Here is a 25,644-nt window from a genome sequence, read left to right on the forward strand (position 1 = left end):
GCGTTAAAGAAATTCTGAATTCTCTTTTTGGTCGCTCAATGCATGTCGCTTAATTCTTCACTTCAATATTAAAATGACACGTTAAGAAAATAATACATGCGAAAACGACACGTGGAAACAAATATAAGGAAAACCCTAATATAAGATTCTTTCAGTCTATACAAGGTTACGCTTAAGTAAGAAAACTGCACTCTTAAACAATATTTTATGGTTCTAACCTTCAAATATTGTTAGTATTAAAAGTCCATTTGATCAACTAATTAAAAATCATATAAAACAAACTTTTAATAGAGTGAACAGGTTTAATTATATAGAACAAAATTTAATGTTATATTTTGTCAATGAAATTGTTTCAATATAATTTTCCATCAAACTCATCTATCTAACTTTAAAGTTGAAACTCTCTAATATTAGCTCAAAAATTACATTATACAAAAATAATACTAAAGGACTTTGGATTCCAAATTTTCTTAAATACGTCTTCCAGAATTTGGTGGGAAAGAGACAAGACCAAACAGTTACATGCGAACAATTCTTCTGCTACGATGAAATGTAACTGATGTGGTAAAGAATCTGAGACAGCTGTTGTATAATCAAAGAGTTTTTGTGGTCGTTAAATAGAGATGTTGTGGTGTGGTTTTGCTCCACAGAGATACTTGAGTTATCAGAAATAATGAGTAGTGGAAAATGGAACTGTGCATGGTGGATTTCATCGGAAGACCTTCAAACGATAAAGATAGCGATATTGATTGTGCCTCTGTTCGTGCTTACAGCGATTGCCACTGCGAAGACTTCACACATTTGCAGATGGAGTTTGGTTGTAAATTGTTATCAAAGAGATACCGGAGCTGATGTTCCATCTCCTCCCACCTTTGTAAGACCTCACTTTTCTCTTTTCAATCTTTCACTATGCTGATTTTCTCTCATGCCATTTTTTAAATCATTATCATAATACTCAACAAATTTATTATATTTTCTTTCTTTTTTTCATGTCAAGGCTGATGCAAAAGAAAAAAATAATAATTCCAAGATAAATGTCATTTTAGTTCTTTGCTTTTCTATTCATTTAATTTTCTTTACTTTATCTACTGTTTTTACTTAACACAGAAAAAAAATATTAACTAAAAATATCTGAAGACAAAACTACTTAACACATTGGATAATTGGAGAAGTATAAGTTTGAAAGGATAAATAATTTTCTAAAGAAAAGTCACTGATTAAAGATAGACACAACACTATTTTTTTTTCATGCATGCATGTGCAATAAAAACTAGATAATAAAAAGGATCATTTTAATTAGATGTAAATTCAATGTAATTTGTTTTTTTAATAATTATAATGTAATATGAAGTGATTGATATGTCACCTGTTTCTTTAACCTCTCAATTTTTCAATTTTTAATTAATAGTAATAATAATAATAATTTTTTTTGCAGTGCTATGCTTAAAAAATAATACTTTCTGGTGAATTGTCAGACCTTTCATATTTATGCTGCTAAAATAGTTATTGTCATAAAACATTGCTGCTGCTTTAATGATGTAGATTTAATGCAGTTGCCAACTATTTCTTTGCATATGAAAGATTTGACCTATGGAAAATTAGTTTTTATGTACTGGTCTATTTTAAGGTGACTTATTTTGTTCAGTTCTAATTTAATATAAAATGTAAAAAGAACCAGATATTTTGTATGCTAATTTATATTGATTTTTGTAATTTTATTACTGATAAATTATTGAATATATTTTACAAAATATAAATTTTTCAAACAAAAAATATTAAATATTTAATAATAAATTTTTTAATTGAAATGACATACTATAATTTTTAAATAATAACTATTATACTTATAATTATTTTTTAATATTTATTAATAAGATATAGTTAAAAGTTATAAGACAAAATCAATTATTATATTCTAATAAATATAAATATATTGTAATTAAAATATAGTAATTTTAAAAATATATTTATATATTCTTATTAATGTTAATAATTAATTATAACATATAATTTTTTAAATATAATTAGAAATATTTTAATTTATATTTTATTACATAAAATTAAAATTTAGTTACTTTTAATTATTTTTTAATAGTTCAGGTTTGATCATAATTAAAACATAAATACTTTGGTTTAAATTTATATATATATATATATATATATATAATCCTACATTTTGGTTTAAATTTTGTAGACCTTTGGGATTGTCTACATAACAGTTATATAAAAACTTTTATAAATATTTTTAATATTATTTTATAAAATTATATGTAATGTCTTAAAATGCATGATAAATATTTAAGACTTTTATAATAAGAAGTGTAGACAAATTTATAATTAATAACAAGTGGGTTTTAAAAAATGTGAGTCACAATGTGTGACATCTTAAATGTGGGTTTTACTACTAATGCTAAAAGCGGAATTTAAATGGATTAAAATGTTGTTAACTCAACTATCATATATTTATTTTTAAGATACTTTTTTTATCAGCATTTTTTAAAAATACTAAAAGAAACATTAATTCGTTAAATCGAAACCATACATCTAACACTTAGAAATAAACTGTAATGATTATCAGATCATCAAGTTCCAAACACTTTTTTTTAAGCTTTTATATGAACATATATAATATTCATATTTGATAGTTTAACTAAATCACTCACTTGTGTTGTTTGAACAGAATGAAACAGGAGGTTTCAATGTATCCAAACCTTCGTTCAATGAACCTTATGTGGACGAAACTAGTGAACCTCACCTACTACTGGAGAAAACCAGAAAGTCAAACATCTTAGAAAAAACTGAAATTGGTTTAGCACAAGTTCGAGCTGCAATCAGAGAAGCCAGAAATGGAAATAGAACACAAGATTCAGATTATGTTCCCTTAGGTCCAGTCTATCTGAATGCCAAGACATTTCACAGGTACAATTATTTCCATGCATTGCTGATTATAATGACCCCTTAAATGTTTAGTAATCAGGAGAATGACCAGATGTTCATTGTTCATAGCAAATTACTCATTAATCATTCTCTTCTTAAAAACTTGCTATGACAGGAGCTACTTAGAAATGGAGAAACAGTTCAAAGTATTTGTGTATGGAGAAGGGGAGCCTCGAATTTTCCTCAATCCACCATGCAAAAGCATATACTCCATGGAGGGTAACTTCATGCATGCAATTGAAAGGAATGACCATTTTCGAACTAAAGATCCAGAGAAAGCACATGTGTTTTTCCTCCCTTTTACTGTAGTAACGGGGCTTCGATATGGCTACGAAAGAGTCTCACAAGACTCTAGTCCCCAAACAAACACTGTGACAGATTATGTCAATGTCATTGCTGCAAGATATCCTTATTGGAATCGAAGTCTTGGAGCAGATCACTTCACCCTTGCTTGCCATGACATGGTAAACACCTCAGTACCATTGTTCATTTTCCTTGCATTGTTGATTTAAAAGGCATCAATATTTAGACTTAAAATTTCATTACATTATTTATTATAATAGTTAGATGATTACATGCATCTGTTCATCTTTTCTGTGTGTTTAGTGCCGAGGGACATCATTATCCTTATCTGATCCGCTCAAGAACTCTATTAGAGTACTTTGTAATGCCAACACAGCTGAAGGATTTAAGCCTGCAAAAGATGTTTCATTTCCTGAAATTAATCTCAAAACTGGTTCAACAAACAGTTTCGTTGGTGGGCCATCTGCATCTAAACGTTCAGTTTTGGCTTTCTTTGCTGGGGGAGTTCAGGGCCCCATCATTCCAGATCTTCTTAAGCATTGGGAAAACAAGGATGAAGGTATTCAGGTTCAAAAGTATCTCCAAGAGGGTATTTCTTACCATGAGATGATGAGGAAGAGCAAGTTTTGCCTTTGTCCAAGTGGGTCTGAGGTGGCTAGCGCTAGAGTGGTGGAGGCAATTTACAGTGGGTGTGTTCCTGTGCTGATTTCGGAGCACTATGTCCCTCCTTTCAGTGATGTTTTGAATTGGAAGTCATTTTCAGTTCAGGTTTCGGTGAAGGACATTCCTAACTTGAAGGAGATCTTGAAGAGTATTTCTCCAGGACAATACATGAGAATGCATGGAAGAGTGAAACAAATTAGAAGACACTTTGAAGTACATTCTCCTCCTAAGCGATTTGATGTGTTTCACATGATTCTTCATTCTCTGTGGCTTAAGAGACTCAACTTCAAAATTTTCAATGATCAAAATGTCTTAAGTCAGTAACTTGGTTATGTTTGATGAATCACTCAATACAGATTCACTCTAGCAATAATAATGTATTGGGTTAGTCTTGTTTGTTCCTATCATGTTTGTTTTTGTCATGTTTGTTCCTATCATGTTTGTTTTTGTGATGTTTAATAAGAAGAGTAAATCATGAACCTTTCCAAGAACTTCACTTGTAATTGATGTTGTTTTATCTTAATATATTTGCATTTACTATAATTCTTTTAGTTTTTTTCTTTTATTTATAGCCTGTGGTTTTGTTTTTGTTATAAATTTTTTATTTCTCTTACCAAAAAAGTAGTATGTACGAATTTAAGAAAATGTTTGGTGAGCAAAATCTCCTTTCACACATGATGTGAAAAATTTCTACATTTTATTTGTTTTTTTTTCTCTTTTTTTATAGATTCTATTTACTTTTCCTTTCATCTCCATTTTTGGATTCTTTTACATTGGTGTAAATTTAACTTCAAAACAATTATAGATTTTAAGTAAGTTGACAAACCAAATCATGTCTCACATGATTTTTGGTCTCTTATGATTTCTGTAAAGTTAAGAAAAATAAAATAATAAAAAAGTTAAACTTTTTTATTTTAGTCTTGTGAATTAAATTATTAAAAATTATTTTAGAGAAACAAATTAAAAAAAAATTAAAAAGTTTAATTTTTTTAGTCCCATTATTAAAATTTAAGATATAAAATATTATAAATATTTAAATTATTAAAATGAATATCTTAAAATTTAAAAACATATATAATTCTATAAAAAGTTAAGAAAAATAAAATAGTGAAAACGTTAGAACTTTTTATTTTAGTCTTTGAATTAAATTATTAAAAAATATCTCAAAGAGATACATATTAAAAAAAATTAATCACATTATAAAAAATTAAGATATAAAAGATTATAAACATTTAAATTATCAAAATGAGTATCTTCAAATTTAAAAATATATATGATTATATAAATATATTAAAAATATTATAAATTTTAAAATCCAAATATTAAAATTATTCAAAATTAATTTTACATAAAACATAATGTATATTAAATTTTTAGAAATTGTAAAAAGTAAGAAAAAAAGTTAGGAAAGAGAAGTTGAGAATCTTATGCATGATTTCCGTAAAAATTAAAAATATATTACAATAATAAAAAACTAACGAAGTTTCAACACAATAATCATTTTTAATTTGAAGATTATTAAATTTGACGTAGTATTTTGCAAGTATAATTTTACATAAGAAATCATGTAAGAGTGAAAAAAAATTGAAAGACACTTTCAAGTACATTCTCCTCTAAAGCGATTCAATTTGTTTCATATTACCTTTCATTTTATGTGACATAAGGGGCTCAATTTCAAAGTTCACGATGACCAAAATGTCTTTATTTCTCCAACGAAAGAATTAGCATGTAGCATGTAAATCTAAGAAAATATTTGGTGAGCGAACTTTCCTTTCACACATGATGTGAAAAATTTCTTTATCTTTTTTGTTTTTTTCTCCTTGCTATAGACCCTATTTACTTTCTTCTTCCATCCCATTTTCGAAATTTTTTACATAGGTTGTGTAATTTGACTTAAAATTTTTTGTGAATTTTAAGTAAGTTGAGAGAACAAATATGTGCCACATATGATTTATGTAAAGTTAGAACTTTTTATTTTAGTATGTGAATTAAATTATTAAAAAATATTTCAAAGAGAAAGAAATTAAAAAAAAATTAAAAAGTTTTAAATTTTTTAATCACATTAAAAAGAATTAAGATATAAAAGATTATAAACACTCAAATAATTAAAATGAATATCTTCAAATTTAAAAACATATGATTATATAAATATATTAAAAGTATTATAAATTTTAAAATCCAATTAATCAAATTATTAAAAATTAATTTTACATAAAAAATAATATGTATTAAGATTTTAGAAATTGTAAAAAGTAAAAAAAAAAGTTAGGAAAGAGAACAATCTTTTGCATGACTTCCGTAAAAATTAATAATATAATAAAATAATAAAAACCTAATGAACTTTGAATACGATAACCACTTTTAATGTGAAGATTATTAAATTGTAAGTCGTCTTTTGTGTGTAAAATTTTAGATAGGAATTTAGAAAAGTGTGGAAAAAATTATAAAGACACTTTAAAGTATATTCTCCTCTCAAATGATTCGATGTGTTTCACATGATCTTTCATTATGTGTGGCTTAAGAGACTTAACTTCGAAGTTTACGACGATCAAAATAACTTAAGTCAGTAACTTGACTATGTTTGATGAATTACTCAATACAAATTCACTTTGACAATAATAAATATTGAGTTAGTCTTATGTGGTGTTTGTTTTTGTCATGTTTGTTTCTATCGTGTTTGTTTTTGTGGTGTTTAGTAAGAAGAGTAAGCTATGGAACATTTCCAAGAACTTCACCTAACTTTGATGTTCTTTTATCTTAATATATTTGCATTTATTTTAATCCTTTTACTTACTTACTTTTATTTATTGCAACACTTGTGGTTTTGTTTTTGTTATCATTTCTTTATTTCTCCTACCAAAAACATTAGTATGTGAATCTAAGGAAATACTTGGTGAGCGAAATCTCCTTTCACACATGATGTGAAAAATTTTCTTTATCTTTTTCGTTTTTTTCTTCTTCTTATAGACCCTACTTAATTTCTTCTTTCATCCTCCATTTTTGGATCTTTTTACATAGATGGTGTAAATTTGACTTAAACACAATTATGAATTTTAAGTAAGTCGAGAGAACGAATTTGTGTGTCTCATGATTTCTGTAAAGTTAACAAAGATAAAATAGTAAAAGAGTTAGAACTTTTATTTTAGGCTGTGAATTAAATAAATAATAAATATCTCAAAGAGAAACAAATTACAAAAAAAATTAAAAGTTTAAATTTTTTTTATTCACATTATTAAAAAAATTAAGATATAAAAGATTATAAACATTTAAATTATTAAAATGAATATCTTCAAATTTGAAAAACATATATTATTATGTAAATATGAAGATTATTAAATTGGAAGCGTCTTTGGCGAGTATAATTTTACATAAGAACTCATAGAAGTGTGAAAAAAGTAGAAGATACTTTGAAGTACATTCTCCTCTCAAGCGGTTCAATGTGTTTCACATGATCCTTCATTTTGTGTGATGATCAAAATGTTAAGTTAATAACTTCGTTATGTTTAATGAATTACTCTATTCACTTTGACAACAATAATATATTGAGTTACTCTTATTTGCTTATGTGGTGTTTGTTTTTTCCATATTTTTTCCATTCGTATTTGTTTTTGTGGTGTTTAGTAAGAGAAGTAAGCTATGGAACCTTTCCAAAAACTTCACCTGTCTTTGATGTTCTTTTATCTTAATATATTTGCATTTACTCCAATCCCTTTAGTTGAAAATAAGACTGATTTATTATTCTCAATCATTTAAAAATACATTTTGATACTCTCTATTTGTAATAATCTAATTCTCCTAAAAAGGGAAATAGGGAAACTAGAAAAGTAAAATAAAGGGAAATAGGGAAACTAGGAAAGTAAAATAAAATAAAATAAAAGATTATATATCTATTTCCTCTAATTAGGAAGATTCTAAAGATATTATCTCAAATTACAACACTTCCCCTCAAGCTGGATCATACAAGATTGTATGAACCAAGCTTGGAATAGACAAACCCAATAAGAGATAATGTCAATAAACCAAATTGCACACAAACAAATGTAGCCCAAGACACTCCTCAACATCATATGGAGAATAATGGACAACAATGGACAACCGTGAACTTGCACCATGAAACTTCAACTTGGACCGCAATGGACAAGAGAGATTTCCATTAACAATGGATGATGACTTGCAGTAGCAAACTGCAAGAATGGATGAAGGCTTGTAGTGGTGAATCACAACAAACTGCAGGGACTATATTGCCATCAATAGTGGCGAACAACAACAAAGCTTCAAGAACTTGATTTCCATGAGTAACATATGGGAGGCCTTCAAAGGCTAACAGTAAAGAACCTTTAGGGACTTAACTACCCTAACAACAACGAACCTTTAGGGACTTAACTGGCCTAACAACAACAAACCTTCAAGGACTTAACTGTCTTGAACAACAACAAACCTTCACGGACTTAACTGCCCTGAACAACAACAAACCTATAGGGACTTAACCACCCTACAACGGCTGAAACAACAACAAACCTATATGGTCTACACTACCCTAAAACGGCTAAAACTTTTCTTCCTCTCACGATTGGACATAGAACTTGAAGGTGGAAGAACTGATGAGAACCGATCCGTACGAGGGACAAATCTGAATCCCAGAACTTCGAAAGAGTTAGCGGAATGTCTCAAAGAACAACTCTCAGTGAACTGTTATAACAAAGCATTGGCAGAAACCAAAAACACCAAAGATTGGGACTTATGATGGCATCAAAAGGCCAAAGACAGGTTGGAGGTCCAAAGTTCTTTGATAGACTACTCCTAAATGGTGATACTTAACACTGTATCACAAGAAGTACAAGCTAAACTCTAGCCCAAGAAGAAAGTTCTCTGTAGGGACTGAAAAATATTTCCCCTCACGGCAAACAACAGAAACGACAACTAATGGACTTCACGAGACACTCTTAATCTTGACCAAAGAAAATGTGACAGTTTATTGAGGCAGCAGCGACAAACTGCAGAGGTTACAACAACTGACTGCAACGACAACAACATTAAAGCACCAACCAACAAGGCTGATGAATTGTTGATTAGAACATCACAGGTACAGAAATAGACTCTCATTCATGCCACAGGCCAACAGGGACATCACACTTGCAAGAGAGAATCACGAAAATATAACTAGATGTCACAAGTTGAATCAATGGAGCAACAAGGAAAGGAAGAGCGATCGCTTGGTCCCAAGAAGGAGCGTACATGAATTCCAACTCCTCCAAGTTGGATTGAAGGTGGAACACCCGAAGATAAAAAAGAAAGATTGTTCAAGGGTTGTATAGAGATTGACAGTAACTCGCAAAGCGGCGAGACTCCTGTCTATGGTGGCAGCAACTGACTATCTTGAATAACAACAAACCTTCACGGACTTAACTGCCCTGAACAACAACAAATCTTCAAGGACTTAACTGCTCTGAACAACAACAAATCTGCAGGAATTGAACTTCCCTGCAGCGGCTAACAACAACAATCTTGTAGGGACTTAACCACCCTATAGCGGCTGAAACAACAATAAACCTGCAGGGTCTACACTACTCCACAACGGCTGAAACTTTTCTTTTCCCTCACGATTGAACATAGAATGTGAAGGTGGAAGAACTGGTGAGAACCGATCCGTACGAGGGACAAATTTGAATCACATAACTTCGAAAGAGTCAATTCAGTGGGCAGTCTCAAAGAACAACTCTCAGTGAGCTGTTATAACAAAACATTGACAGAAACCAAAAACACAAAAGATTGGGACTTATGATGGCATCAAAAGGCCAAAGATAGGTTGGAGGTCTAAAGTTCTCTATCGGACTACTCCTAAATGGTGATACTTAACACTGTATCACAAGAAGTACAGGCTAAACTCTAGCCCAAGAAAAAAGTTCTCTACAGGGGCTGAAAAATATTTCACCTCACGACAAATAGCGGAAACGACGGCTAATCCACTTCACGAGATACTCTTAATCTTGACCAAAGAAAATGCGACAGCTTATTGAGGCAGCAGCGACAAACGACAGAGGTTACAACTACTAACTACAGCGACAACGACATTAAAGCACCCGCTAACAAGGCTGATGAATTGTTGACTGGAACATCACAAGTACAGAAATAGACTCCCCTTCATGCCACAAGCCAACGAGGACATCACACTTGCAAGAGAGAATCACAAAATTGTAACCAGATGATGGAGACACATCAATGGCTCAAAAGTTGAATCAACGGAGCAGCAAGGAAACGAAGAGCGATCGCTTGGTCCCAAGAAGGAGCATACATGGATTCCAAATCCTCTAAGTTGGACTGGAGGTGGAACACCCGAAGATAAAAAAGAAAGACTGTTCAAGGGTTGCAGAGAGATTGATAGTAGCTTGCAAAGCGGTGAGACTCCTGTTTGTGGCGGCAACGACTGACTGCAGCAACGGTTGCCTGCGCCGACGCCGACTGTGGCATCAGTGACATCAAAGCAGTGGAGACGACAACAAGAAGCACCAATCAGTGTTGCACAAGAAAGGGAAGAAAATGCAAGAACAACACAGCACGACGTGAGGCGAAACCCATTGGTGAAGGTAGAGAGCCCTTCGCAATGGAGAAGAAAGAAGTGACGTAGTGGCGTTGAAAGCGGACTAGGAATTGAAAGAGGTCTCCCTGGTCATGAAACGTGAGGCTAACAGAAGCTCGCAAAGTGGAAGTCGCGGAGAGAAGACGAAGATGTTGTGAAGACAACGAAGATGGCAGCCATGACTGTTATGAAGGGTTAGAACAGAGAGATGGAGGTCCGGCGACACGACCGGAAGTGGCGCAGATTCCGACACAGGGACGACGACATGTAATGAACATGCGGACGAGAAAGGACTGCAACCACTACGATTAGGTCGCGCTTGAAGAGAAGATCTAGATCCGCTGGTCACCGGTCGAAACTCTAACGGTGGCGGACGACGATCGGACATATTTGGAACTCGTGGCGCCGCGTGAATGTGGGGTAGCCCTCGGAATCGGCGTGGTTTTCCGTCGCTTAAGGAGGCGGTCTAGATCCGCTGGTCACCCGACGAAAGTGCGACGGTGGCCGATGGCGGAGAGCAGTAGTGCACAACGGAATAAACAGTGAAAGAAGTGGTCTTTCATGGGTTCTTCGATGAAGAAACTTTCGGTCTCTTTGATTCAACTGGCAGTCAATAAGAATGCCAAAAGGAGACAAAATTGATTAGGGATCAACAAATCTAAAGCACTAGTTTCAGCTACTGGCTGAAAGGGAATGGGTTCAAATTCTATTCTGATCATACTCAAACAAACTTTGTATTTGGTAAGGCAGAACTTGACTAGGGAAATCCAAGCCCATTAAAAACACATGTTAAAGAAGAGACTTTTAGGGGGCCGCTGGTAGACAGCAAAGACAGCGGAAGCAGATTAGACAAGCTCTGATACCAAGTTGAAAATAAGACTGATTTATTTTTCCCAATCATTTAAAAATACATTCTGATACTCTCTATTAATCTAATTCTCCTAAAAAGGGAAATAGGGAAGCTAGGAGAGTAAAATAAAGGGAAATAGGAAAACTAGGAAAGTAAAATAAAATAAAAGATTATATATCTATTTCCTCTAGTTACAAAGATTATAAAGATATTATCTCAAATTATAACACCTTTAATTTATTTGTCTCATTTATTGAAGCACTTGTAGTTTTTTTGATTTTATCATTTCTTTATTTCTCTTACTAAAAAAATTAGTATGTGAATCTAAGGAAATGTTGGTGAGCCAAATCTCCTTTCACACATGATGTGAAAAAATTCTTTATCTTCTTCGTTTTTTTCTCTTTCCTAAAGACTCTATTTACTTTCTCCTTTCATCCTCCATTTTTGAATTATTTTTATATATTTGGTGTAAACATGTATGAGATAAGCTACAGGTAATAGAATCATAACAACAATCTTCATATATATTGATTATATCCACCATAATCAATCAGAAAACAAGATATAAACCTTCTGATTATATCATGCATAATCAAACACCACCTACACATAAGTAATTACAACATGATTCCTAATCCTCAAAACATACACTAGTGCAGACAGGGGAAACGACAACGTTTATTTTTGCCCATAGGCAACGGTTTCCGAATCGAGGCATATCCAGGCGAGGCAAAAAGTACCCTAAACCCTAAACCCAAAAAGTCTATTACTTTTTGCCTCGGGTGGGAACCGAGGCATAAAAGGGTAGGATACTGCCTCGGTTCACCCTTAACCGAAGCAATAGATGTTTTGATTTTTTTTCTAGGACTTTATGCCTCGGTTGCTCCTGAACCGAGGTTGTAGGTCCTCCTCTACTGCCTCGGTTCTGACCTTAATCGAGGCAGTAGATCCAGTTTTGTTTTTTTTTGCCATCCGCCAGCCTTTTTACCTCGGGTGTGACCATAACCGAGGCCATAGGGGGCCTTTCTACCTTGGTTTTGACCTCAACCGAGGCATATACCCTGTTTTTTTTAAAATGAGGTCTGTTTCTGCTACATTCCCAACTATAGAAACAAACCTACATATATATTTACAGTCAGAACAGTCCAGAATAATCCAGAAACGAATATTTTGAATGAAAATTATATTAAAACATAAATACATTCAATGGAATCATAAATCAACTTCTTAGAAGCATAAATCAATCCAATGTAATCATAAATCAAGTTTGAAGCATAAATCAAAGCAATGTACAAAGTTAAACTAATAATAATGTAGAAAAGCATAAAACAACTTAGAAACATGAACTTAGAACTTACTATATCCTAATATCTACTACATACTATTATATAATTGAATTACATATTTAGCAAGTCTTTTCCTCACGAGTTGAAGCGACTTCTCTGGAATTGGAGCAGTCCTATTGAATCTCTTCATAAAACACAATGATTTCAATTAATGTATATGAAATCTAAACTATAGAGAAAATAAAATTCAAACCTAAATATTACCGTTTGCCATCCACTGGTGTAATGTGCATGAATAATGGTCATCATCCAAAACATGACGTAGTAACCACATTAATATGACCCTCTTTGTATATTACACTACAATATATCATCATAATTATAAAATGTTAAGTAACATAATTTGAATGGAAACAAATGTAACAAAGTATGGACTAAAATACAAAACCTTAAGGGCATCCCATGCAAACTTTTTAGCTGTAGTTGTAGATCTCCCAGATAACATCATATGTGTTGCAAGGGAACTATTAAAAAAAATTGCTTTAACATACATTTATATAACAAAGAAAGTTGAAACATTGAGATTCTTACCAATCTACTACATGTCTAAGAGGGCTGGGAGGAGACTTGTGCAATGAACAAAACCAGACAACAGTGTTCTCCAGTATGGAGATCACAAGTAGCTGCCAATGACACCTGAAATTGGTAATAACTTAATTGTCATATACCAAAATTAATAAATGAAACTTTAAAGTTAACAAACTTCACTTACCTAAGTATATAAGGAAGAAAATATATCTCCTTCCCCATTCCAAAGTAGGTGGTGATGTATGTTTGGATATCATCAAATTTATTTCTTTCATGAGTCATAGAGGGGTCAATGAACCCATATACATCGTTGAACCCCTTCTTGTTACTAACATCAAACATATACCTAAAATGAAGAAATAATCTGATATAAGTAACTTGATAAAAAAATAATTATGTAAAAAAGTTCTCATAAACTTACATCATCCACAGTTGAATGAGTGTAATATTAATTTCTTCTCTCCCCGACGTAAGCTCCCTAACAACTTGACGATGCAAATACAATGGGATTTGAGCTTCTGTTCCAAATGTAGTAGAATCCCAGTGTACATTCATCGGCGCATCTGAAATGATTTAAGCAAGCTCATCTAACTCACCAAGAGGGTCGTCCTCAGATAAATGAGTCTTCTTCGGTATAGGACTTCCCTCTTGACCTATCTGCTGTTACATGAAAAAATGGTTATTTTATAACGTCAATTAAAAGTAAATATTAAAATTGAGAAGTATATAGAACGAGTGTTTATTGGAGGATCAGATACATCACCAACCAAATGTCTAGGCCAGGCGACAAAGGACTTAAATGCCTCTTCCATAGTGAAGAAATCATCTGTAGGCACAGGAAGAACGACATCTGGTATGACAACTTCATCCACCGTGACCTTAACCTCATCTTCTGCAAGTTGTACACCATGCACTACAGTGGCTGTCTCATAAACTGTACCACGAGCCATTAGCATGGTCCCAGTATCAAAGAGAATATATCACTGACATGGACCCATGTCGTCCCCTGGGCACCGGCAGCTGAGCAACTTCCTTTACCGCTTCTACCTGTCAAATTAAATGTTAGGTATTACAAAATGTAAATTAATAAACAAAAATCATTAAGTTTACCTGTAGGGGCACAACATGTTCCGCTACAGGAGATGGCAGAGGACGATTGCCATAATCCTCATAACGCTGCTGGAACTGGCACGCAACCATTTCAGCAACTTCATCGTACAACTCTGCCCGAACCTTCTTGGTGATCTCTTGCGTCATCTCTTTCTTATGTCCTCCTTCATCTTTTCGTATGAATATGGACGCGAGGAAGACTGATAACAGTTGAAAAACTGTTATTTTTATGCTTAAAATTGATACTAAAAGCAACCTTTAACACTTAGAAACTAGCTTGAAATCATGCTTTTGTTCATATTTTTAGAAATAAGAGAGTTAGACAGGTTTATGCTTGATTTCAGTGTTTTATGCAAGTTTTAAGGTGAATTTGATGAAAGAAGTGAAGAAGGATAGAGATGGAATCAGAAAAGAACTCAAAAAGTGAAAAAGAAGAGAAGTGGTAAGTACCGCTCAGCGCCAGTTTACCGCTGAGCGGCACTCAAGAACACATGTTGGCTCCGCTGAGAGGTGAAAGTGCAACTGAAGGGAGATTTGACTTTGCGCTGGTACTGCTGAGCGTTGGTATTTTGGGCTTAGGCCCACTTTTCTGTAATATTGCGAATAGTATATAAGCTTTAGGACTTTCTAGGGTTTGTATCTTTGGCTGGAGAAGACGCAAAACACACTTTTCACCCCTTGGGGGGTAGAATTTGAGATGGTGACGCGTCTCCTCTTCTCTTTCTAGGGTTTTTCTATCTCTTCCATTCTTTCATTATTGTTCATCTAGTTTCACCATGAATATGGTGAACTAAACTTTGTATTGTTGTTGGGGAATCAATGAAATCTTTTGAAGCTCTCATATATGGAATTTTGTGTTTAAACATCATATTTATGATACATGCTTTGTTTCATCATTAGTTAGGGTTTTTCTTCTTTGCTCAAAGCATGCATTGTTTAACTCATTCGATGTCATGATTATTGGTTTTATTGATATGGACACATACGGTAAAATCTAGATCCGGGCAAATTCTCCCAAAAGTAGTATTGCCTAGACATAGGGATATAAGGGTTGGTTGCCTTTAAGCTTTTGTGCTTCAGAATTAATTATTAGGAATGCTAGTTATTGTATGAACTCATAATTAAGGATAGGCTTTCTTCGCCGAGACATCGAGTTTAAGGTAATTTAGAGAGTGACATTAACATTGTTGAAAAGAATGATGAATTCCTAAAATATATGAGAGTGGATAAGATGAAATTGATTTCCCCAACAACATACTCATCCATATAATTCATTTCAAGTGTTTGTGTTCCTCTTTTCCATTGATCAAAACTCATGCATACATGTTTACTTATTGTCTTTTGCATTTGAAATCTCAAGAATTTGTTCACAAGTCTTAAATAATCAAGAAATCATATAACTAACTAGGCCGTGAGTCCTTTGGGAGAACGATACTTGGTCTTACCGAGTTTATTACTTGATACGATTCGGTCACACTTGCCGAGGGTTAAAGAAGTTTTTGGCGCCGTTTTTCGGTGTTCATAAATTTGTCATCAAAGACCCAAAGAACTGTCGTATGCCTATGTCAATCCCAGCACCACGCACCCATCCTGGGTGCTTAGGTCGTCCAATAGCTGTTGCAAGAATATCCTGACGACCTTCTTGTGTAAATTGACCTTGGGAGCTCTGCTCAACTAAGGAGTCCTATCACATAACAAAACTTCAAAATCATTTGAAAGATCCATGTAATATATATAACAAAAATGTTGTAAAAATATGAGAAATGACATCTTACAATTCTTTCAGATATCTCTCTGGCAGAGTCGGAAGTGCAGGAGCCCGATGGTCTTATACGGGCTAACTTCCACTTCTCGTGCCTAGATGGTGGTGAAGGAGGAGGAAAAGGGTCACCACCCTCAGAAAGTGGAAGTCTACTATCTGACTTCTGCTTCATTATTTTTTCTTTGAGCTTCCTATATCCACCACGAGACAGTAGGTGAGGATTTTTATTCTAAGCACTCATTCTCTGTGCTTTTGACCTTTTTTCCTGTGACAAAATGAAACAATTTTCATATAAAAGAATTATAAATGATGAATTGAATGCTTTTACCTACACTTACCTGCCATGTATCGGATGAACGAATCTCTACAAACTGAAGCCATGTTTCTTCGTCAATTGCTGAATATTTGGAACATGGAGTTTCATTACTTTTTAGTCCAAATATATATCTGGACGTCAATTTTGTCTTAAACCCTCGAAATCTTTCTACAATTGCAGATAAACATCTATTCCTTAAGCTCTCTACATTTGGCATATCAAATGTCATCTACAACAAAGAAAGTAATAACCTTATATCAATACAAATTTATCAATATAATGAATCTAGAATTTGGAGCAATATTGTTTAACTTACCAAAAGATCTTGCCAAATGAGATTCCGATCAGCCTCAAATACAAGGACAAAGGATTGAGTAAGTATAGAAATACGATCACGTGCTAGTACTCCAAGGTAAGACCTAAATACATCTGCATTTGGGCCAGATGCAACTCCAGTGACCACGTCAATAATGACAGGTGTCCTCTCACCTGCATTTCATCTAAGTATAAGTTGTCGTAACCTCGTCGCTCTTCTCGTCCGTCTAGAAGTGGTGGGAACTTCATCCCCTAACGAATGAGGTGACTCAGCCATATATCTGTCACAATAAATAAAATGAAAGATTAATAAAACACTTATAAAATAACAAATATTATTTAACAAAAGCCATAAATATTTACACAAACATGAAATTCATACATAATCATATGGATTTGTCATATGTATATTCCCTCATTGTGATATTCCCGAGTTGCTTGTATATCATCAATTAGAGGGTCGTCATCCAAATTTATTGTCGTTTTAAATGGATGGTTGTCAACAATATGAAGATTACTTAGATTCCCTTCTTTATCTTCAATTTGTCTTTTTCCTTGAAGAGGAACATACCAATGGTCAGACGCAGGATCTTTGACATAAAAAACCTGACTTGCTTGATATGCCATGATAAACGGTTCGTCTCCATAACCAACCTTTCGAAAATCAACAAGTGTCATACCAGATTCAACTATTTTGACACCACTCTTATTGTCGACCCACTTACATTTGAAGAGTGCAACGGAAAACTAAGTGTAATCAACCTCCCATGTCTCTTCAATTCTACCATAATATCTCACGGATCCAATTACTGGATTTTGATCTTTGGATGTGGAAAATTGTAGAGACTCAGCTTCTAGACTGACGCCACTATTTTATACTGTGCTTTTATCATCCAAAGTCTTTGTATAGAATGTGCAATTATTAATTTCGTAGCCTGTACAACATACAACATCAAACTTCAAACCATTTGCTAGCCACAATAAAGTCTCAGAGGACCGTGATTCTTTCAAAACATCAGATTTGAACCAAGACAAGAATGTTCTGTTATGCTCCATCAACTGCCATTTCTCTGATTGTCTTGGATACTTGTCCTTTACAACGGCTTTGTGTGCTTCCAAAAATGGGATCACTTCATCTGTGTTGTTTAATATGTACAAATGTGCTTGCATCAATTCTTCACGACTTTTCGTCACCACATTCACACCTTGGATGCACTTTTACTTGTAGAATATCTATTCAACCATGATGTCCGAGGGACTCCTATCGGATTTGCTTTAGTCATATAATCAGAGCAAAACTCAATACTTTCTTCAGCAATATATCTTTCAATCATTGAACCTTCTGGACGATATTGATTTTTGACGTACCCTTTCAAAATCTTCATATAATGCTCAATAGGGTACATCCATCTTAAGTATACTGGTCCACACAACTTTATTTCTCTGACCAAATGAACAAGTAAATGCACCATGATGCCAAAAAAGGATGGAGGGAAAAACATTTCTAGTTAACACAAGATGATGATAATTTCGCTTTGAAGTTCATCTAACTTTGTAAGATCGATGACTTTACTACAAATTGACGAGCAAAATGAGCACAATCGAGTTATGGTCTGCTTAACGTTTTTGGGAAAAATTCCACGAATTGCCACTGGTAACAATTGTTGCATTAAAACGTGGCAATCGTGAGACTTGAGTCCAACAAGTTTAAGTCCTGCATTGACACTAACTGTTGATATTTGAAGAGTATCCTTGTGGTACCTTGATACTCTTTAAACAAAGACAAAAACTTATCTTCTCTTGTCTGGACATTGTGTAACATGCAGGGGGCAAATAAGTACGTTTACCAATCTCTCTTGGTGCAAACTCTTCTCGAATCTTCATGTCAACCAAATCCAAACGCGCATTCACTCCATCTTTTGTTTTTCCCTGGATGATTAGTACTGTACCAATCAAGCTATCACAAACATTCTTCTCTACATGCATCACATCTATGCAATGTCTAACATCTAACTTTGACCAATATGGAAGATCAAACAATATTAATTTCTTCTTCCAAGGGGTCGTTACAGAAGACTTCTTGGATGTTTTCCCAAATACATGATGTACTCCATAAAAAGTGGAATGGGTACATTATCTTTCTCTTGTTCTCCATTGAATGCTTTCTTTAACCTTCGATATGGATGATTAGATTGTAAAAATTGCCGATGACACATATACACTGTCTTCCTTCCTTGTTTTAATTGTTGAGATGCAGTGTTTTCTTCACATATAGGACATGCTTTATGACCCTTCACACTGTACCCCCACAAATTACCGTAAGCTGGAAAGTCACTAATGGTGAAAAATAAGATGGCATGCATCGTGAAAGTTTCTGAAGCAAAGGCATCAAATATTTCAACCCCATCAATGTCATTTCAAGTCTTCAACTAGTGGCCTGAGATAAACATCTATGTCATTTCCAGGCTACTTTGGACCAGATATCAACATTGACAACATCATGTACTTTCTTTTCATGCACAATCCAGGAGATAAGTTGTAAATTATCAGCATAACGGGCCAACAACTGTGATTGGTACTTAAATTACCAAATGGGTTCATTCCATCAGTAGCTAAGCCAAACCTAAGATTTCTACATTCTTCACCAAATTGGGGGAATTCTTGATCAATATTTTTCCATTGCTTTGAATCAGCTGGATGACGAAGCAGCCCATCAGTTGTTCTCTCATCTGCATGTCATCTTAGGTTTTTAGCATCTTTAGGATTCGCGAACAAACACTTAAGTCTGGCCACGAGTGGAAGGTACCAAACTACTTTCAAAGCAGAACCATTCTTTTCTGTGTGACCACTGTCTTCACCGTTGTTTTTTGCCTTGTATCGTGATAACCCTCATTTTGGACACTTTATCAAAACTTCATTCTCATTCCTATATAATATGCAATCATTTGGACATGCATGTATCCATTTATACTCTATACCCATTGGACAAAGAATTTTTTTTGCATCATAATTACGAGTGGATAACATATTTCCATCTGGCAGCATTTCATTCAACAACAACAACAATTTTGTAAAACTCTTATCAATCCATCCATTGCTCGCCTTTAAATTCATGAGCCTTAACACCGCTGACAACCGTGTGAGCTTAGTTGAACCGACATACAAAGGAGTCTCCGCATCTGTGAACATCGTTTCATACACATGTGCTTGGGCAAAAGCTTCTACGCCAACATCGTGGATCATGTCCTCTAAGTTGTCTTCTTCTAGTCGATCTTCCATATCCATGGTGGAATCATATACATTTTCAGTGGGAGAGATAGTTGGAAAGTCTGTTAATTCGTCGTGCCATATCCATGTTGTATAACTTCGTATGAAACCATCACAGATAAGATGTTCCCTAATATCAGTTGTGTTCAACTTCCTCCCATTCAAACAGTTCACACAGGGACATCTGAACTTGACTTCATCATCACCACTTGTACTCGCATTATGTTGTGCAAACTCTATAAATTCTTCTACCCCTCTCTCGTACTCAGTGTTGATGCGTGGTAAATTAATTCACCCTCGATTCGTACGCATGTTTAATGAAATTGTTTACACAATTTCAATAATCTTCAATGATCACTTTGATTGTGTTTGTATTCAAGGTGTGACCCTATCCCATTCAAGAAGATTCACTTTTTTTAGTTTATTAAACATATCAATTTTAAACAACATATCTTAAATTTCACGAAATTCTGCCAGCATTTCGCATTGGTCTTCAGGTTACACGAAATGAAAGTGATTATAAATCACAATCAAATATGCACCCGAAGATCAATACAAAACACAACTGCAAGATTTCATGAAATTTAAGACATGTATATTAAAATTGATATGTTATAATAAACTATGAAAAATTTATTACTCTTCTTAAACTGTCCAACTAGACAATTCAAGATTCAATACTTGTAAATTATTATTACCATCTCCTTTCTATTCATTTGTAAAAAGTACGTTTGTTCAAAAAAACGAGAGATAGTCAATAATTTTTGTATTGAGTCTCAAACGGGAAACTAAGGCCAATGCACAACAAAAATATATATTCAAGCAAACAAATAATTACATATGCAACATACAATATATACAAGTAAACAATATATTGAACCAAAAAATAATTACATATTCATATTAAAAGGAAAATTTTAAGAATATGAACCTGGGAGCGTGAAAGTCGGTCAACTATTGAGAATAATATCTCACCAAATGTCCGCGTATAATATCTCACCACAAAAATATAATATCTACACAAAAACAAAGAACACATTTCAAGACTCTCCACAAAATAAGTGTGCACAAGAAGGAGGGCTCAAAAGAATATGGCATATTTAATACAAAGTCCAACTGCCACCCACATGGGTTTTATTTTTTATTTCAATTAAAGAGACAATTTCTTTCTACACTTCTATATATATAAAAAATCCCATTTTAAAAATGACTTCAAAATTGTAGAACTCAAAAATTTAAACTCAGACGGTATAATTCAAAAAAGATAATGAAAACTTTATTTATATGGAGGTGCAAGAAGAAAATGTCCTAGTTTGATTGGTAGAAAAGTGTGACTGAATTATTATAAATTCTTATATTTGAGTTTGACTTCTTTAAAGTAGTCAAATTTAGTCACAACTCTAAATTTCTTTCTACAAATTTGATCATCATTCATTGTGCACAGAATGGCTCCAAGCAACTCCTCTTCAAACTTTAATTTCATGCATTGGTAATTTATTTGTAACAATATTAACATTTGGTTGACTAATTTCTTCAGAAATCAATAATTCCCTCATTACTCACTTAAAGTTATTTTTGAAATAATTTATTTTTTCTTCTTTTTCTATAAAATAAATGGACACCAAAAATAAAATTAAACCTTAGAACAATATCATTTTAATAGAAAGTTTCAGTATATCTCATTTCCACTCTACCAATAGTGCTTCACATAATATCTTTCTTTTCTTTTCTATTTTCTCCTTCTCAAGCCAAACCTTTTCTTCTGAATTGTCTTCACCCATATTCACACTCAAACCAAGCAAAATCAAGAGGTGAAGAAATTAATTACAAATAATTAAGCTTAATCTAGAATTACTTTTTCACATAGGACAGAACCGAATCAAACTTATGCTACTAAAATCGCATATAGACAATTAAACAAACATTTGAACAACAAACTTATTGCATAGACAAAGAGGAAATTAGTTTCATCCCCACCATGATAAATTTGAAAGTTGTCATTTTAAATTTTATTTCTTCAAAGGGAGCAGTTTTAAAAAAACTTACCACGAAGAACAAAGTGAAGGGATGAACGCCGTGCAGAAAGTGTTGAAGTCCAGCGGTGTAGGGTGGCGGAGCAGCAGCGGTGGTGACTGGAATGGAGACACCAACGCGCATGAGAGGATGCTTCGCCTAAGAGCAATGGACGAACAAAAGCTTCGCCGCAGAGAGCAATGGAGGCGCGACCAGGGAAGAAGATGTTGTCGCCGGTGAGGAGAGAGATGTGCAAGGTGGCGACGAAGGTTGAGGCGCAAGAGAAGGAGGTAGAGTCGCGCAAGGTTGACACTGGCGACGGAGAAGGAGAAGAAATGGAAGCGAGCCGACAACGCAGATGGAGGCGCGACGATGGAGTGGAGAGGGAGGGCCGGCGAGGGAAGTGGTCAGTGGTGGAGGAAGGGCAATGGCACAGAAGAAGAAGAAGACATCTCGCTTATAACACTTGTTATTCTGGACTCTTAAATCCAGATATTACCTCGGTTAACCAAAATAACCGAATCAGAAACAGGCTACTACCTTGCCTATTCCAAAGACTAAAGCATAAACATTTTAGTAAATGTATTTTTCAAATTAAATTGGGCTATATGCTTCGGTTAGCCGCCCACCAGAAGCGGAAACTACTCTATGGCCTCGGTTTCAAGTAACCGAGGCAGTTTCGTTATGTTCAGAATGTTCAAATATTTAGAGTGTTGTTTAGAATGTTCAGAGGGAGCATGCTCTACTGCCTCGAGTGACTGTCAAACCGAGGCAGTATCGTTCTTTAGTTAGTGGCAGTAGGGCAACGTGGGCAGCAGGCACAGGGGCAAAAAGTGCAGCAGGCACGGGGGCAAAAAGTGCAGCAGGCTATATGCTTCGGTTTTGAGGAATAACCGAAGTCGTATCTCTGTCTCCAAAAAGGTTGTCAGCTTGAAGATCATAGTTTGTAATTTTGAAAACTTATATGCTTCGGTTAGCTCTAGGAACCGAGGCAGTATGTGTTTTAGGCTCCGGTTGGTTGTAAACCGAGGCATATAGTGTGTTCAGATTTACAATATTGCCACCGCGTTTTGATACGCTTCGGTTTGGTTGAAACCGAAGCGTAATGTGCGAGTTTAAATCTCCTTTTTTTACTAGTGATAACAAATCAAACATATCTGAATACTCAATATTTTATCCTCAATCCTCGATCCTTGAACTTTGATCATCGATCCTTGATCTCTAACCCTTGATGTCATCACTAACATCTCACACATAGACCTTTTGTCTATCCACTCATTAGCACCCATGCTAACTACTTGCTATAACCATTATAGTAACACCACTATCAACATAACATAACCTGAAGCATCTCAAGTACCATGATCATCCTCATAGATACACCACCATCATGATTGTCCAAGTCATGAACAACCCCATGAACATCATCGTACCATAATACCATACTGGAAAGAGTTCATCTCAGTCTTGTACCTTACCTCAACGACTATAGTCGCTCCCCGCTCCCACAACCTACCTATAGCCTACCCTACAGAACATTTATAGCCTTCCCTATGAATCATCTCCTTCCAATGCACACAAGGCAAAAGGAAGCACCTCTCCGTAGATAAAACCAAGATTTACGAGGTACAACTAGTAGACTTATCTTCACTCTCATGCTCATCAATCACATACTTAGGTACATATGATGAGTGCATATTTATGCCCACATTTATGTTTTAAAATTCAAATTTTTGATAAGATTCTTGTCCTTAAATGATTGATTTAAAGTGAATTTGTGACAATTGGATTTATTGGGTTTGGAAATTAAAGATGCTTAAAATTTGATTCTTATTTGCACAAATTATTTTGGATGTTCGAATGTTTATTTGGGCAACTAAAGTTAGAATTTTATTCATTTAAAAGCATGAAATTGAATGGTCAAAGCTTGTCCAATCTAGCCAACTCAGGGCTCCTATGTAATTTTGAAAAGAAACAGATGAATAAAGTGCAATTACTGTGCAATTTTTGAATAAAATAAAAAGGGTTGAAATGTAATTTTGGGCAAGTTTAAATCTGTTATATATTTTAAAAGATAATTTGGAGAAAATATATCTTAAGATATTTTATTTGTTATTGTTAAATAATTACCTTATTTAACTATATCAATAAATATCAAAAGATAATATTTGCCAAATCTTTTTGAATCTAGGAAAGATATTATCAAATATTCTCAAAAATTAATTAAATCTGTTGAATATTTGGAAGATATTAGATATAAGATAAAAGATCTTATCAGCAGAAGATTCAGAGTCCAAGCCCAATCAAGCTTATATAAAGAGACCCAAGGGAGACAAAAATCATAACTCATTCATTCTCAGACTCCTCCACTAGAAACATTCATCCACCACTCTCACTTTTATTTTTCAATGTATTCTACTTCATCCATGGAGGGCTAAGCTTCTAGGGCTATTCTAGTGTAATTTCATTATGGATTCTGAGGTTAAGTTGAATTAATGCAATTGTTTCTTTTGATTATTGATTTGAGTTGCTCTCTTTCTACGTCTTTCATCTCTCAATCATATTAAAATCAATGATTTTTGCATCATAAGGTGTTTGAATCTACATGCATATTAATCATATGAGTTTAAGGGTTTCTAGGTTTGGTTGAGAATCTATTTTGATTAAATTTAGGAACTTTCATATGATTAAACGAGTTTTTGATATCAATTGAGAATGTACTTTGATTGGTGGTAATAATTTCAACTATAATTAATTGAGAATGTACTTTAATTGCCTAAAAAAGTAGTATTAATTTGATAGCTTCAACGACAGCGTATCACATCCCAACACTAACTCATGCTCCACTCTCAACCACAAGTCAAACCGACCCTAAACACAACATGTTCCACAACTCCTCAAGCTTGGTTCACGTCCATTCTTCATCAAATTTGTCATTTTTCACCAAAATGCACTATGATAATCGATTATCACTTAAGATAATCGACTATCTTAGTGAAATTTACCCAGAAAGATCACACAAGAAGGGATAATCGATTATCATCCCAAATAATCGATTATTTTTGAAACCACACTAAAAGCAATGCGCAGATAAATGATTATAACTAATCATAATCGATTATTCATGAAACCACACTCAAACCAACACGCAGATAAATTATTATACCTAATGATAATCGATTATTGCCAAATCAAAACACATCTTGGACATGATTCAAGCATTCAAACATACACACGTCAACCCTATATCACGTGGAGATATAGTTAACACATCATACATGCATTCAAGCATCATATACCCATGTAAACATACTGAAACGCATATAATACATCACTTGAATCATCCAAATCCAATCATTGACATGTTATACCCCCAATAATAGGGTGCAAAAGAGTCTCCGATAAAAACATCAAATAGGATTTTCAATTAGCAAACTAACTAAGCATAATGCTTACAAATGAGAACCAAGAAGATAAAAATTCTCCAAAACATAGTTGTTGATGCGAGGCTTTTTTCTCCCAAACTGGACCTCCGACTGACGATCCAAACGGTCAGCAAGTAGAACCATACGTCTGGAACCCCCTGTCCAAAAGTCAACCCGATCCCACGGTGAACAACTTGACAACGACGAAAACACCAGTTCACGTTTTATGAAA

General features: G+C 33.9%; 1 protein-coding gene across 1 annotated transcript; it reads left to right on the forward strand.

The window, feature by feature from the left end:
• Positions 1–602: 602 nt before the first annotated feature.
• On the forward strand, positions 603–4,394 carry LOC108325059 (probable glycosyltransferase At5g03795). The gene is made up of 4 exons (XM_017558051.2): positions 603–874; positions 2,681–2,919; positions 3,053–3,401; positions 3,544–4,394. Exons 1-4 carry the CDS (start codon positions 674–676, stop codon positions 4,225–4,227), a joined length of 1,473 nt encoding a protein of 490 aa, XP_017413540.1. The 5' UTR covers positions 603–673; the 3' UTR covers positions 4,228–4,394.
• The last annotated feature ends 21,250 nt before the right edge of the window (positions 4,395–25,644 follow it).

Source organism: Vigna angularis, chromosome 3, assembly GCF_016808095.1.
Source record: "Vigna angularis cultivar LongXiaoDou No.4 chromosome 3, ASM1680809v1, whole genome shotgun sequence".
Lineage (NCBI taxonomy): Eukaryota > Viridiplantae > Streptophyta > Magnoliopsida > Fabales > Fabaceae > Vigna > Vigna angularis.